Raw genomic sequence first — 15,603 nt, 5'->3', positions numbered from 1 at the left:
AAGAGAGAAATATGTGTTTTATTATGAAATTAAGAAAAGAGAAAGTAACCATTAATAGGATGAAAAGTATAGTAGAAATTCTAAATAAATAAAGGGAAAAATGGAACTAATAGCAACTTGATAAAACAAACACAAATAAGAAAAAGGCTAGTGGGAAGCAGCAGCACAGGGAGATCAGCTCGGTGCTTTGTGACCACCTAGAGGGGTGGGATAGGGAGGGTGGGAGGGAGGGAGATGCAAGAGGTAAGAGATATGGGGATGTATGTATATGTGTCGCTGATTCACTTTGTTATAAAGCAGAAACTAACACATAGTTGTAAAGCAACTATACTCCAATAAAGAAGTTAAAAAAATCCTATGCAAAAAAAAAAGAAAAAGGCAAATGAGGAAATCATAATAATATAAAATTAATAATAAATGTAAAGTAAGACCGTGGGAGTAACTGTGTCAGTCATTACACTAAATATAAATGGACTAATATACATTAAATATAAATGGAAATCTTCTATTAAAATACAGACTAGGAAAAAAGAGAAAAAAATAGAGACTAGAATATTGAGTGTGACAGTTTCAAAACGTGGCTTCCAAATTATTTGACACTCTTTCCATTGAGATGTGGGCACATTGTCTTATCCCTTTGTGTCCAAGTGTGCTCAGGACTGCTTTAGTCAAAAGACTATTGCAGGGTTTCCCTGGTGGTGCAGTGGTTGGGAGTCCGCCTGCTGATGCAGGGGACACAGATTCGTGCCCCGGCCTGGGAGGCTCCCACATGCCGCGGAGCGGCTAGGCCCGTGAGACATGGCCGCTGGGCCTGTGCGTCCTGAGCCTGTGCTCCGCAACGGGAGAGGCCGCAACAGTGAGAGGCCCACGTACCGCAAAAAAAAAAAAAATGAAGAAGACTATTGCAGAAGTGTTACAACGGGACTTTGAGACAAGGTCATAAAAAACGCGCAATTCTGCCTGAGTCTCTTGGAAGCCTCACTCTCTGGAAACTCCATGCTGAGACATTACCTCTCAGAATTCAACCATCAACTGTGAGAAGCTGAAGCTACATGGAGAGATCTAGCATAGGCGCTCCAGCTGACAATCCTAGATGATTCCAGTCTTTGCGTTATCCCATCCCAGGCACAGACATATGAGGAGAGATGCTTTCAGATAATTCTAACCCTCAACTGTTTGAGTCACCACCAGCCATTTGAGCCTTTTATCTGAGGCCTAAGATATCAAGGGGCAGAGAAGAGCCATCACTGTTTTGCTTGTCTGAATTCCTGACCCATATGAGCATAATAAAATGGTTGTTTTATGCCAATAAGTTTGGGTTTTATTATGCAGCAGTAGGTAAGTGGAACAATGGACTAAAAAATGACACCCAACTATATACTGTTTTCAGGAGATTGATAATATTGGAAATAAAGAGGTGCACAAAGAGATACTAGGAGAATTCAAACAGAAATAAAACAATGTATAATATTAATATCACACTTAGTGGAATTTAAGGTTCAAAGTTCTAAACAAGGTAAAGAGGGAAACTATGTATTGATACTTAACACATTTTATGAAGAAAATTATATTCCATTCACAAATATGTATGCACCAAACAACATAGATAAATACAGAAAGCACAAACAAGTAGAAATGTAAGAAGCAATCAAAATACAATTATACTCGGATATTCAATTCACTTCTCTCGGAACTAGCAGATAAAAAATAAATAAGCGTAGAGAAGAACTGGATATCACAATCAATAAGCACATACAAACAGAGGAAAGATCTAGTGGATAAAAAGTAAAGATATGGGGAAATTAATGAGTAAATAAAATCAGTAAATACACATATACAGAAAGTCAGAGAGAAAGACAAAGGCACTCATGTGCGCACACACACACACACACACACACACACACAGAAATAGAGACTGAAAGAGATAGAAGCCTATGCAGAGAGAAGGAATTTTATATTCCTTGAAAATAAAATATACACTTTCTTTCATAAAATCAATCATATGCTTCCACAAAGATATCTCTAATAAAAACTTATAAAGTAGAGATTTTCAGCCATTAGTTTAAAAATTCTAATAAATTTTTTAAAAGTAGAAATGATTCTTTAATTATCTAATAAAATTAGGAATATATAATGCAAAAATGTACAAAAAATCTTAACTTTTGGAAATGAGGAAGCACCTTCCCACATAATTCTTGAAGTAGCAAAACATCAAAAGGAAATTACAAACCATCCACAGATCAATAAGAAGAATACTTCATCCTGTAGAATATATCTAAACCTATACTCAGAGGAAAATTTAAAACCTTATATGTCTTTATTTTTAAGAAAGAAAGGTGAAAAAATAAAGCATCTAAGTATTCATTTTAAGAACCCAGAAAAAAGAAATTAAGAAGAGATTTAAGCTTAAATCAATAAAATAAAAAACAAAAAACATAGTAGAAAGGATAAAAAATTCAAAAGACCAATAAGACCAATAAACCCACACAAGTTTGATGAAAAAAAACCTGATGGAAAATAGCAAGAAGGGGAACATACCACAGTTTCAAGGAGGTGATTAAAATAACCATAAGAGAATGCTGTATGCAACTTTATGGTCACAAATTTAAAAATTAGGGAAAATAAGTGATTTCTTATAAATAATAAATATTATTCCAAGAAGAAATAGAAAATTAGAATAAGCCCATTGAATCAGTAGGAACTGGAAAGATGATTCATGGTCTACCATTAGAAAAAGCACAAGGGGAGCATTTCAAGTGAGGAACAAGCCATAATGCTATATTTGCAAAGAAGGAGATGTCTGGGATCTGGTCATGTGATTTTTATAGCCTTCATTCATATGAGGTTTAAAAAGAGTTGGTAAGTAAGAGAGGAAGGATTTATTTGGAGAGAGCTGATGCTGTCCTGTGAGCCCCTCTACTTCCACCCAAGAGGAGAAGTGTGTGCGGGTGCTTTTCTCTTCAGCTTAATCCAAGAGAGGGATTTTAAGGAATTCATTCAGCTAATTACACTGTCTTTGCATTTTATGGGGACCCAGTTGATTGGTGCCTGTTTCCTCCTGAAAAATCTAAATAGTGAGCCACTTGGGCAGAAAAGAGATCTGCTGCACCTGCTCATCTCAAGTTTCTTGGGCAAAGGGTGAGTGAATATCTCCCAAGAGCTAGATGTGGGTCATGTGTGAGAAGTTTTAGGTGTGGGGTTGCTTAGTTTCTTTCAGAGAGGGCCACATGGAGTGGTAAATGGACTTTATCAGGGAGAAGCTAAAGAAGACACAGGATTCCTCCAGGATGAGTAAGGTGTAGGGATGAATTTGCTGTTATCAGGGGAATTTCAGGGGAGTGATTGGGGAATTGTCCTCAAATAACCCACAAAAGCTGTCACGACTGAAAGTGCTATATCTCAGGAACATAGAGACTAAATAGCAACAATAGTATTGTCAAGGAAAAACTTCCCTGCTCCCCTTTCCTCATCTCCCTGCCAGGTTACAACTCTTGCAAGATTGGGTGAAGGAAAGTAGAATGTTGGGTGGGGAAAGAGGAAAGAAGCCAATTATACACCTTACTCCCAACTGTAGGCTTCCAACCAGGAGGGATGTTGAAAAGCAGGAAAGGGGAAAAACCTAATATTTATTCAACTCTAGAGTGTTCATTCTTCCATAGGATTGGACATTTAAATTATTGAGTTGAGGCAGCATCTTGCATCTTAGGTGACCACAGACTTTATATTAAAAAAAGTTTCTGCCCAAGCTTTTATTCTTTCTTTGCCATGACTTCAGTACATAATCTCTCTCCTTAAAAAAATTGTACAAAAAATTACACAATGCTTTATGATTCATGAAGTATAGTTACATTTATTATTACCTTATTCAAACCCCTTACTGCTATCATGAGGTCAGCATTATTATCCTTACATTATGGAGGAGAGAATTGAGACTTAACTAAGTTCTGGAAGAGCCCACTTTTCTGACTTCATGGAAGAATTTCTTTCTTGGTGAAGGTTGAGTTGGCAGAGGTTTCAGTATTGCATATTATTGTTACCCCCTCAAAGCCCTTATCCTGCCTTCTTTCCACATCTACCTCTAGATGATTTGAAAATTATCCCTTTACCTTCACATATCTCCAAGGGGTATGTGAAGTATTTCTGCCTGGATTCAGAAATGTATCCATGGTTGCAGGTACAGTGAGTGTCATTGACACAGGAAGCATATAGGGGGCACGAACGACAGGTCCCTGCAAGGAGAAGAGAGGCAGGTCAGATGTCACCAGAGTCAAAATCTCTCCTGTTATCATTTGGTTTTGCCTCTGAGCAAAGGCCTCTCAAGGCTGAGGAAGCTGCACCTTTTTCCTTTTGTGAGACGTCAGTACATTAAAAGATACCAAACCCAAGCTACAGAAAAAAGTGGGATTCTTATGCATGATAAAAGACTGAGGTTGGCATTAAACAAGTTAATTTTAACACAAATATTTCAATGCAATATAACTGTGTTATTCTCAAGATCATTGCAGAATATATAAAAGGGGAATGACTTGGTTAAGACCTGGGACACTGCGTTTGATTCTGGCTCCACCACTTACTACCCGTGTGTCTTTGCACAAGTGTCCTACCCTCTCTGTGCCTCAACTTCCTCATCTGTAAAATGGGTTAATGTGAGGAGTAAGTGAATTAATACATATAAAGTTCTTCAGGCAGTGCCTGGAACATATTAAATGTCAGCTATGATTACAAAAATTTGAATTCGTAGGGTACCACAGAAGGTATATGGTGATAAGGGTACATGTTATCTTTGTAACACTATGTGTAACTTCATTTAGATGGAGATCACTAAGGATCTTAATTTGAGGTCCCTTGAAAATGAATGGAAATAACAGGGGCTGAGGAAATATCTCAAGCTTAAGTCTAGTGGAGAAATCTGGGAGCTGTCCAGGGTTCACACAGAGTGGAGGCAGGGAACATGATGGGGGGAAAATGTGCAGAGCCTGGCAACTCAGAATGCATCCCTAGCTTTTAGCTAGAAACGTAGAATCTCAGGCTCCACCCTAGGCTTGTTGATTCAGAATCTAGTGAGATCGCCAAGGGATTAAAGTTAACCTGGAATGAACTTGCTCATTTTTTGTTGACTTGCTTGTGACCGGAATGAAATGATTTTCATCATGCTCTGTCTCTCCCCACCAGAATGTTTACTTCATGAGACTTGGTGTGTTTTATTCACTGTTCTACCTCTACCTTGGTCATGCTGTGGTTACTAAAAACAAATAAATAGACAAATAACAGTAAAATTTAAAAAAGATAACTTAAAATATAACCAAATTTGATGAAATGATGACTTAAAAAGAATTACAGGAGGAAACCTGCCCCATTTCTGTTCCCAGAAGTAGCCCCCTTCCTCTGTCTTGTTGGAGGATGTGAGTGGTCCCAGGTGCCTTATTGGTCTACACCCTCCCTGATCTCTGGCTATGGAAAAGTCAGGCTTTAAGCACTCACCTTTGGTTTTCTGAGCCACGACTCCTGACAAGCTTAGCAGAAAGCAGAGTCCTGGAACAGGGAAGCAGAAGGGAGACATGAAACGATTGAGGAAAGATTCTAGGATATTCTCCAAGGGCTGGGTATCAGTTATCTATTGCTGAATAACAACTCTCACAAAATGCAGACATTCGTTTTATTATCTCTTGTGGTTTCTATGATTTGGGAATCTGGGAAAGGCTCAGCTGAATAGTTCTGGCTTGGAGCTTCCTATACAGGTGCTGTTAGACAGTGATGGGGCTGGAGCATCTGGGAACTGGCTGGACATGGCTTCATGTAGTCTCAGGGCCTAGGGTAGTTTGGGCTTCCTCCCATCATGTCAGCCTTGGTCAGGCAGCTTCCATGGCACTTCAGAGCTCTAAGCATGAGTGTTCTGGCCAACCAGTCTACATCTCCTCTCAAGATCCAGTCCAGGAAGTCATGCAGCTCCATTCCACCGTATTCTCTTGGCTACAAGAAAGTCACATGTCCACCCAGATTCAAGTGGACCAGAACCAGAGTCTTTCTCTTGATGGAGGATAGGCAAAATTCCAGAAACATGTCTTGGAAGGGAAGTATTGTTTCTGCCTTTTTGAAAAATGAAGGCTGCCTCTATGTGAAGGCTACTTCTACTGTGGCTGCTAAAGTGCTATTTTCTTCTTCCCCAAACCTTCCCAACATCTGGTGGTATCATCCGCCATGTTCTTGCTTCTGCAAAGACCCGAAGGTGCTGGATAGGTGGGTGGCTTTTCTCTTCCTTTCTTAATAAATCTTACACCACTCTGATTGTTAGTTCTCTCCTTACTTTCTTTTCATTCTCTTATAACATACTAATGTCTAGAATAATTTGCCACTTGCAAGTACAATATACAAAATATTTAACAACTGGTATGTTTCAGGAACCAGCCAATCAGAATGGACATTGGAGACCCTCTCTGAGGCAGCAGGTGTTAATCTTTCAGCTGCTGAATTGTGAGGCAGTCGATGGGGTCCCAGGAAAGGGTCTGGGCTGGCAGGAGTGTCCTGGGAGCTGATTCTGGGAAACAATTATTTACACATGGTGTGGAAACATTTCAATATGAACAACCAATGTGGCTCTTCTAGTGTGCACAGGTCCAGTGACTAGTAACCTTATTTGCAACATTGGTTACCTCCTAAGAAGGTGGGTCCTGCAGATGAATGGATAAAAAATGTGATATATATATATATATATATATATATATATATATACACACACACACAATGGAATGTTATTCAACCTTAAAAAATAAGGCAGTCTTGCCATTTACAGCAACATAGATGAATCTAGAGGACATTACGCTAAGTGAAATTAAACCAGACACAGAAGGACAAATACTGTATGATTTCTCTTATATGAAAAGTAGTCAAACTCACAGAAGAAGAGAATAGAATGGCAGTTACCAGGGCATTCTTTTTCAATGGGTATACAGTTTTTCTATATAAGATGAATACGTTCTAGAGGTCTGCTGTAAAACATAGCAAATACGTTTAACAACTTGGTGTTGTATACTTCAAAATATGCTAAAAGGATAGATCTCATGTTAGTCATTTTACAAAAAAAGAAAGAAGAAAAAGAAAAACATTTCCACAAATAATGAACATTTTGGAAGTGATAGATATACTTAATATCTTGATTGTGGGGATGATATCATGGGTGTCTGGTGTATCCTTATGTCCAAACTCATCAAGATGTATGCATTAAATGTGTGCAATTTTTTTGTATGTCAATTACACCTCAATAAAGCCAAAATAAAAAAAGAAAGTGGGTCCTGGTCATGGAAGGTGTCTGTTTACCAAGTTGGATGACAGGTTGGGTGAGGGTGGACTAGTTTGGTGGAGCTGGTAAACTTTGATTCCTGTTGGTAAAGGACTGGGATTGGAGGACTCGAGACTGAGAGTCTGGTGAAGTGGGTGGGGGGATGTCTTGGCTTCCTTGGGGAGGTTCAGAAGATGTGGTGGCTGGTGTCTGTGGAGCAAGGCTTGGAGGAGATGGGAATTTTTGGGTTAAAATGTGGCATGCCCTGTGATGAAAACACCCCTCCATCCTGCCTATGAGCACATCAGTGAAATTTCTCTTGAAGAGAGAGACTCATGTCTTGGGGAGAGGATTTCCTCGGTGGGGGAAATTGGGCAAAGTTCTAAGGGCAGCCTCCACAATATCCAAGAGGAATTGAGCTCTTACCACATGCCAGGCATTGTTCTAAACATTTTAGGTACATGAACATACTTCAGCTTTCTAACGACTTTAGAAGGTGAATACTAGAAAAATTAATTTTTAGCAAATATCTACTGGCAGATTTTGGTTTTTGGAAGTAATTTTGAGAGCATCTAGTTGCTAAGGAGTTTGGAGATTTCGTTCGCATGCACCGTTTTAAACAATGCTTTGCAAAAGATTCTGAAATAAAAAATAGTATATTGAAAAATTATACTCATGATAGTAATTAAATTACTGTCCCCTGAAATAATGTTTAATAATAAACATATGAACATTCAAAATCCTTATGAAAGAATTATAAACTGGAGGGACAATTTGGGAAGACAAACTCTAGGGAACAGCATTAAATATTTAATCTTTCCTGCTCTTCAGGCTATACTTCTGACTTTTCCTTTTAATTGCAATTTTTTAAAACAGAGAATTGCAAAATATAGAAATGGCCCAGTTTGGAGACATATACAAATGTTTTCTTCTCTCAACCAGAAATTTAGACATAAGGAATAATAACTGGTTTATAAAGAATAAAAATACTTTCCAATATAACTAAAATTGCATCACTGAGACTCTTTTTAAAGCTTAAAAGTCATTCACCCATCATCCTATAATATTCTTTGTACTGTCTCTAGTGTTATTTTTAGCAGGGAAAAGTTTATGTTTGGCATTTATTAACTTCAACTTCAAAATTATTTTTTTCTGAGCCACCAAATTATGGCTTCTGTTTGTTTTAATGATATTTTAGTTGAATTTATATTATAAACTAGGAGAGTTTGGGGGAGAATGGATACGTGTTTACGAATGGCTGAGTCGCTTTGCTGTGCACCTGAAACTATCACAACATTGTTAATCGGCTGTACTCCAATGTAAGATAAAAAGTTTAAATGGTAAACAAAACAAAGAAAAACAAAACCAGAAAGCTGACTATGAGTGCTATTTCCATAGTAAATCTATAGTTGGAAATATTGAAATTACACAATGATTTACACATTCTAATCTAAATTATTTTATATTATAAACTAGAAAAACCTGATATATAGCTTTTTAAAAAAAATGAGTGATCTTAGTGTGAAGGGGTTGCTAAATCAGATCATTAAAATATTCATGAGAAAGAGAACTCAAATGACATAAATTCTTAAGTTTTTAATTCCCATAAAATATCTCAAATATATAGAAAGAGTGACTGCTGTCAGCCAAACACTGCCTTGGACAGAAATGTGAGAACTTTTAAAAATGAATCACACTCAATCAAACAATAAAAGCAATAATATCTGCAGAAAACTATTTGTAAGTATATGTAAAATAATATGATGTATGTTTTGCCCTTTATTTTAAAATAAAAATGCATGGAATAAAAAAAAAGAAGGTGCTCTAATTTCATTCTTTTCCATGTAGCTGTCCAGTTTTCCTAGCACCACTTATTGAAGAGGCTGTCTTTTCTCCATTGTATATTCTTGCCTCCTTTATCAAAGATAAGATGACCATATGTGCGTGGGTTTATCTCTGGGCTTTCTCTCCTGTTCCATTGATCTATATTTCTGTTTTTGTGCCTGTACCATACTCTCTTGATTACTGTGGCTTTGTAGTATAGTCTGAAGTCAGGGAGCCTGATTCCTCCAGCTCTGTTTTTCTTTCTCAAGATTGCTTTGGCTATTCAGGGTCTTTTTGTGTTTCCATACAAATTGTGAAATTTTTTGTTCTAGTTCTGTGAAAAATGCCAGTGGTAGTTTGATAGGGATTGCATTGAATGTGTAGATTGCTTTGGGTAGTAGAGTCATTTTCACAATGTTGATTCTTCCAATCCAAGAACATGGTATATCTCTCCATCTCTTTGTATCATCTTTAATTCCTTTCATCAGTGTCTTATAATTTTCTGCATACAGGTCTTTTGTCTCCTTCAGGAGGTTTATTCCTAGGTACTTTATTCTTTTTGTTACAATGGTAAATGGGAGTGTTTTCTTAATATCACTTTCAGTTTTTTCATCATTACTCCCGAACACCATACACAAAAATAAACTCAAATTGGATTAAAGACCTAAATGTAAGGCCAGACACTATAAAACTCTTAGAGGAAAACATAGGCAGGACACTCTATGACATAAATCACAGCAAGATCCTTTTTGACCCACCTCCCAGAGAAATGGAAATAAAAACAAAAATAAATAAATGGGGACTTCCCTGGTGGCGCAGTGGTTGAGAGTCTGCCTGCCGATGCAGGGGACACGGGTTCGTGCCCCGATCCGGAAGGATCCCACATGCCGTGGAGCAGCTGGCTCCGTGAGCCATGGCCGCTCAGCCTGCGCGCCCGGAGCCTGTGCTCCGCAATGGGAGAGGCCACAACAGTGAGAGGCCCACATACCGAAAATAAATAAATAAATAAATAAATAAACAAATGGGACCCAATGAAACTTAAAAGCTTTTGCACAGCAAAGGAAACCATGAACAAGACGAAAAGACAACCCTCAGAATGGGAGAAAATATTTGCAAATGAAGCAACTGACAAAGGATTAATCTCCAAAATTTACATGCAGCTCAATATCAAAAAAACAAACAACCCAATCCAAAAATGGGCAGAAGATCTAAATAGACATTTCTCCAAAGAAGATATACAGATTGCCAACAAACACATGAAAGAATGCTCAACATCATTAAGCACTAGAGAAATGTAAATCAAAACTACAATGAGATATCATCTCACACCAGTCAGAATGGCCATCAACAAAAAATCTAGAAACAACAAATGCTGGAGAGGGTGTGGAGAAAAGGGAACCCTCTTGCACTGTTGGTGGGAATGTAAATTGATACAGCCACTATGGAGAACAGTATGGAGGTTCCTTAAAAAACTACAAATAGAACTACCATATGACACAGCAATCCCACTACTGGCCATATACCCTGAGAAAGCCATAATTCAAAAAAAGTCATGTACCACAATGTTCATTGCAGCCCTACTTACAATAGCCAGGACATGGAAGCAACCTAAGTGTCCATCGACAGATGGATAGAATATTACTGAGCCATAAAAAGAAACGAAATTGAGTTATTTTTAGTGAGGTGGATGGACCTAGACTCTGTCATACAGAGTGAAGTAAGTCAGAAAGAGAAAAACAAATACCTTACGCTAACACATATATATGGAATCTAAAGAAAAGACGCAGTACTACTAGAGAACGGACTTGAAGACACAGGGAGGGGGAAGGATAAGCTGAGACAAAGTGAGAGAGTGGCATGGACATATACACACTACCAAATGTAAAATAGATAGCTAGTGGGAAGCAGCCGCATAGCACAGGGAGATCAGCTGGGTGCTTTGTGACCACCTAGAGGGGTGGGATAGGGAGGGTGGGAGGGAGGGAGATGCAAGAGATATGGGGATATATGTATATGTATACCTGATTCACTTTGTTATAAAGCAGAAACTAACACACTATTATAAAGCAATTATACTCCAATAAAGATGTTAAAAGTAAAGGTGAACACGATTAGCATTAACCTCATTGTGCCGGTTAAGAAACAGAGGCACAGAGAGGTTGAGTAACTTGCTCCATTTCCCAGAGCTAGTCCAGTGGCAGAGCTGAGATTAAACCAGGCCCTGGGTTCCTGCTGCTAACCTACCACCCCACATGATCTCCCTTTCAGAAATCCCACACAGTGCTGCATGCAAAGAGGAGTTGTTCAGATTGTACATCCTAAATTGGCAGTTTATTGTGACAGTGACTTGAGGAAGGGGTGCCCTTTCTCCAGAAGATGCTGGTCCCTAGATTTGATTAGGGTCTCAAAGTTCAGTAGAGGGTGTGATATGCTAACTTGGTCATTTGGGGCAATCCAGACCAATTGCAGGATTTGGGAGAAAATCCTATGGGCTAGCAGGGATCCTTTAAGAGTGGAAGGGAGGGCAGTACTAACACTGGGCCTCCCTGTACGAGTTTCTGATTGCTGCTGTAAAAAATTAACTGAGGGCTTCCCTGGTGGCGCAATGGTTGAGAGTCCACCTGCCGATGCAGGGGACACGGGTTCGTGCCCCAGGTCGGGCGGATCCCACATGCCACGGAGCAGCTGGGCCCGTGAGCTATGGTCACTGAGCCTGTGCGTCCGGAGCCTGTGCTCCGCAATGGGAGAGGCCACAACAGTGAGAGGCCCGCGTACCGAAAAAAACCAAAACAACACAAAACACAAAACTGAATTTAGTGGCTTAAAATAACAGAAATATATTCCCTTACAATTGGTAGAAAATTCAATTCTGTCAAAAATCACTCTCATTGGGCTAAAATCAAGGTGTTAGTAGGGCTGATTTGGAAGCTCTAGGGGAGAATCCATCTCCTTGCTTTTTGCAGCTTTTAGAGGCTGCCCACCTTCCTTGGCTCACGGCCCCTTGGTCCATCTTCAAAGCCATTGGCATAACATCTTCTCCCCTTTCTGGTCTCTTGCCTCCCTCTGATGAGGACCCTTGTGATTATATTGGACCCACCAGTATAATCCAGGATAATCTGCTCATCTCAAGATCTTTAGCACATCTGCAAAGTCCCTTTGACCATGTGATGGGGTTCAGGACATGCCACCCCAAAATATTCCACTTTGGCATATTCATTATTTTGAGCTGGAGGCAATTGAGAGGCAGAAGATGCAGGACGAGCTTTATGATCTACCCTTTTCTACCTAAAAACTGGCCATAATTTCCCACAAGAAATGTGCCCTCCCTGTACCAGGATGAGAAGAGCATCTTTACTCCCAGAGACTGTGAATGGACCTTGAAACAGATCTGTACAAACAAACTTACTAAAATAACCCTATCTTCCAATACTTTCCCCTCCTCTGTATCTCCTAGTCACTTCCTCACAATTTATTGCATCTAGCCCCAATCCCTTTGTCTGTCTTGTTTCCTCACACATTTATCATTTCTTTGTCTAAAAGGTACAAAACTTTGTGCTCTGGTCACTTCTTTGGGTCTTCATTTTCTTGTGAAGGCTCCCATGTACATGTTAAAATTTAATTAAATGTTTATGCTTCTCTCCTATTAATCTGTCTTATGTCAATTTAATTCTTATTCCCAGCTAGAGACCATCAGAGGGTAGAGGAGAATTTTTACCTCCCCTGTATATGTGAGGTAACATATCCACACGTTTCAGGGGATGTTGACATCTTCGGTGGGGGCTGTTACTCCTCCTCCCAGGCTCTTATTCTTCTCCAAAGAAGTTGCCAGGTCTGTCCCGTGATCAATTACTTATGCAACTGCTTTCATGGAGCATTTTGAATATTTTTGGTGGTCCAGTCAATATATTCTCAGCTGGGATGTGAACCGCTTAATGGCAGGATCCTGGAATATTTCTTAACACATTTAAATTTCCTTTTTTCCCACTTTTGTATGATGATTAATTTGCAGCAGCTACACTAACATCACAGCTGCCCCAATGATGACTATAGCTTTCAGAGGCAGCTAGTAAAACCTATGGCTGAAAAGTATTTCCTGGTTCCTAAAACTCAGGCAGTCTGGGTACCATCACATTTCCTCAAGGCTAGTCTTCAAGGTGTCCTTCCAGCCCAGCCAGCAATCCTGTGCTCAATAATACGGGCATGAGCCTTAAGTTAGAGCTCTCGAAGAGTCATTGGCATGCCAGAATCCCAGAGTTCTAAGAGGCTTTAGAAGCCATCAGCTGACTCTTTTTGTTAATGAGAAAAGAGGTCCCCAGGGGTCAAGTACCTCAGACACCAGTTGTGCAAATTGGAGCAGGTTGCTTAACTACTCTAAGTTTTCATATATGAAACAGGGTGATAGCATTGCCTGCCTCCTGGGGTTGGAGTGATGACATAAATGAGGGAATTGGGTAAAGCACAATGTCTGGCTGAAATCACTCCATAAATGCTAGCTGCCTCTATTATCATTTTATTTGCACTAGAATTCTATTTTTAAATTCTTCACCTGATACTCATTCTACTACACTGTCTGTTCCATCTAGTGATTGTGGTCAGAGAGGTCATGGATAACTGAAATTCACAAATAATCCATCTCAGAAGTTTCCAGGACCCTGCCTGCAGTTGCCCAAAAGCAGGAAACATCTTTTTTGAGCTTCTCTCATTAAAAGAATTTTTTAGCTTTACTGAGGCATAATTGATATATAAAAAATTGCACGCTCTCTCACTTAAATTTGACTCCACAGATATATACTGGATACCTCTTATATGTAAGATGTTGCAGAAGGGGCTGCAAAAGTGAGGGGACCTTTGCCTTCAAGTAGCTTATATTATTTTGATAGACTTTATGATCTATTACCTGCCTCTGCAACTAAATAACTGTGAGGTTTTGAGCACCATTTCTGTGATGCCATTTTACATCTGTTATGTGGAGGTACTGTGTGATAATGAATATAGAACATCTTAGCCTGATACCAGGTGCTCAACATATGTTAGCTTTGGTTGATATTGTAGCTATTGATATTGTTATTTGATCTGGAGCCAGAGAATGGAAGGGATTTCAGAGTTGGAGAGCTACCTGCACAGATGTGGTTGTTGAAGCCATGGGATCTTAAGATTCCTCTAGGGAGAGAGAGTAGAAAAAGAGAAGGAAAAAATCCAAAGGCATATTAACAAAGATCTGAAGCCAGGAGGCTTGGATTCAAATCCTGGTTCTGCCATTTACAATCTGTGTGACCTTGGACGAGTAACATAACCTCTCTGTGCTCCAGTTTTCTCATCTATAAGATGGAAATAATATTAGTACCCACCTTATGAGCCCATTATGAGAATTAAATGGATTAATATGCAAGGTGCATAGTGAGTGCTCGAAAATTTTGGTTATTATTATTAATATTCAGGAAAAGGCAAAAGGAGGAGAAAGAAAGAATGGCAAGAGAGGCAGAGGAAAATCAGAGCAGTGCTAGGTCACAGAAGTTATCAAGGAGGAGAGAATATCAGTTAGAAAACAAGACCTGTGAAGAGGGAGATGAACAGCTCATTGGATTTGACCGTAAGGACAATTTTAGGGATATTTGAGAGCGTAGTTTGAATAGGGTGGTGAGGAAGGAAACCAAAACCCAAGGGTGAAAGGAGAGTGTTCAAAGCAGAGCAGAAGAAAGAGGAGAAGGGAAAGACAGCTAATTGTTGAACCAAGTAGCCCCTGATATGGGGTAGGTTAAGGTTACACATACCTGGAAGAAGCGATGACCCTTGCATTCCTGTGTGCAGGTATCCCTTGCCAGTCAGCTCTCAAAGCTCCCTACTGTGGTCCCTCTCAACCACTTTTCCTATCTCAAGGAAATCTCATGAGACTTGAGGTGGTCAGCTGACATAGGAAACCACTAACAGAAAAGTGAACTTCTTCCATCTTTCACCATCAGACAGATGGTTCTGCTTTTCATTAGTTTATTTTCTTTACCTTTTCTTCTCTTGTTTTCAGATGTTTCCTTGGTAGTAGGTTTTCCTAGCTATTGTTGATCACCTTTGGGATTACAGAATCAATTGACCGTAGGAAAGGAATGCCCTTTAATTACAGAGCATTGTCTGAGGAGCAGGAAGTGACTGTGGGATCAAAATAAACTTTAAATAGCCCTGTGGTTTGGAGGTGGGTAAGCCAGAATTTACAGTATCTCTACCATTATCTAAAGTTTCTGAAAGTGTCATTTTTTACAAATCTGTGATCCCCCTTCCCCCTCAAAATATGGCACTCACCAGATCTGACTGGAGTCTCAAAGTCTGGTAGAAGGTGATGTATTATTTGGTCATTTGGAGCTATCTGGACCAATTGCAGGATTTGGGAGTCATTGCCTCTCTCAACAAATATTTATTAAGACAAATCTTATTGAGTGACAAGATCTGTGCTGCTTTCTAGGGATATAGCAGTGAACAAAATTAACACAATATTTTCTATATAGAACTACAGA

At 39.3% G+C, this 15,603-nt stretch overlaps 1 protein-coding gene across 3 annotated transcripts in view; it reads right to left on the bottom strand.

Moving 5' to 3' along the window:
• Positions 1–14,949, bottom strand: part of ADGRE3 (adhesion G protein-coupled receptor E3) — a 41,299-nt gene extending 26,350 nt beyond the window's left edge. For 2 of the 3 annotated variants that reach the window (XM_029219095.1, XM_029219097.1), the window contains exons 1-2: positions 5,482–5,560; positions 4,107–4,229 (exon numbers count right to left, since the gene is read on the bottom strand). In XM_029219095.1, the coding sequence (XP_029074928.1) occupies positions 4,107–4,229; positions 5,482–5,560 (202 nt within the window). Of the gene's footprint in view, positions 1–4,106; positions 4,230–5,481; positions 5,561–14,871 lie in introns of those variants that run through there. The other variant, XM_029219096.1, reaches the window with a different exon arrangement.
• Positions 14,950–15,603: the final 654 nt, after the last annotated feature.

The sequence above is a fragment of the Monodon monoceros genome, unplaced genomic scaffold (genome assembly GCF_005190385.1).
Source record: "Monodon monoceros isolate NGI ecotype Baffin Bay Population unplaced genomic scaffold, NGI_Narwhal_1 Super_Scaffold_12, whole genome shotgun sequence".
In the NCBI taxonomy this organism is placed as follows: Eukaryota; Metazoa; Chordata; class Mammalia; order Artiodactyla; family Monodontidae; genus Monodon; species Monodon monoceros.
This window is presented reverse-complemented; position numbering and strand designations above follow the sequence as displayed.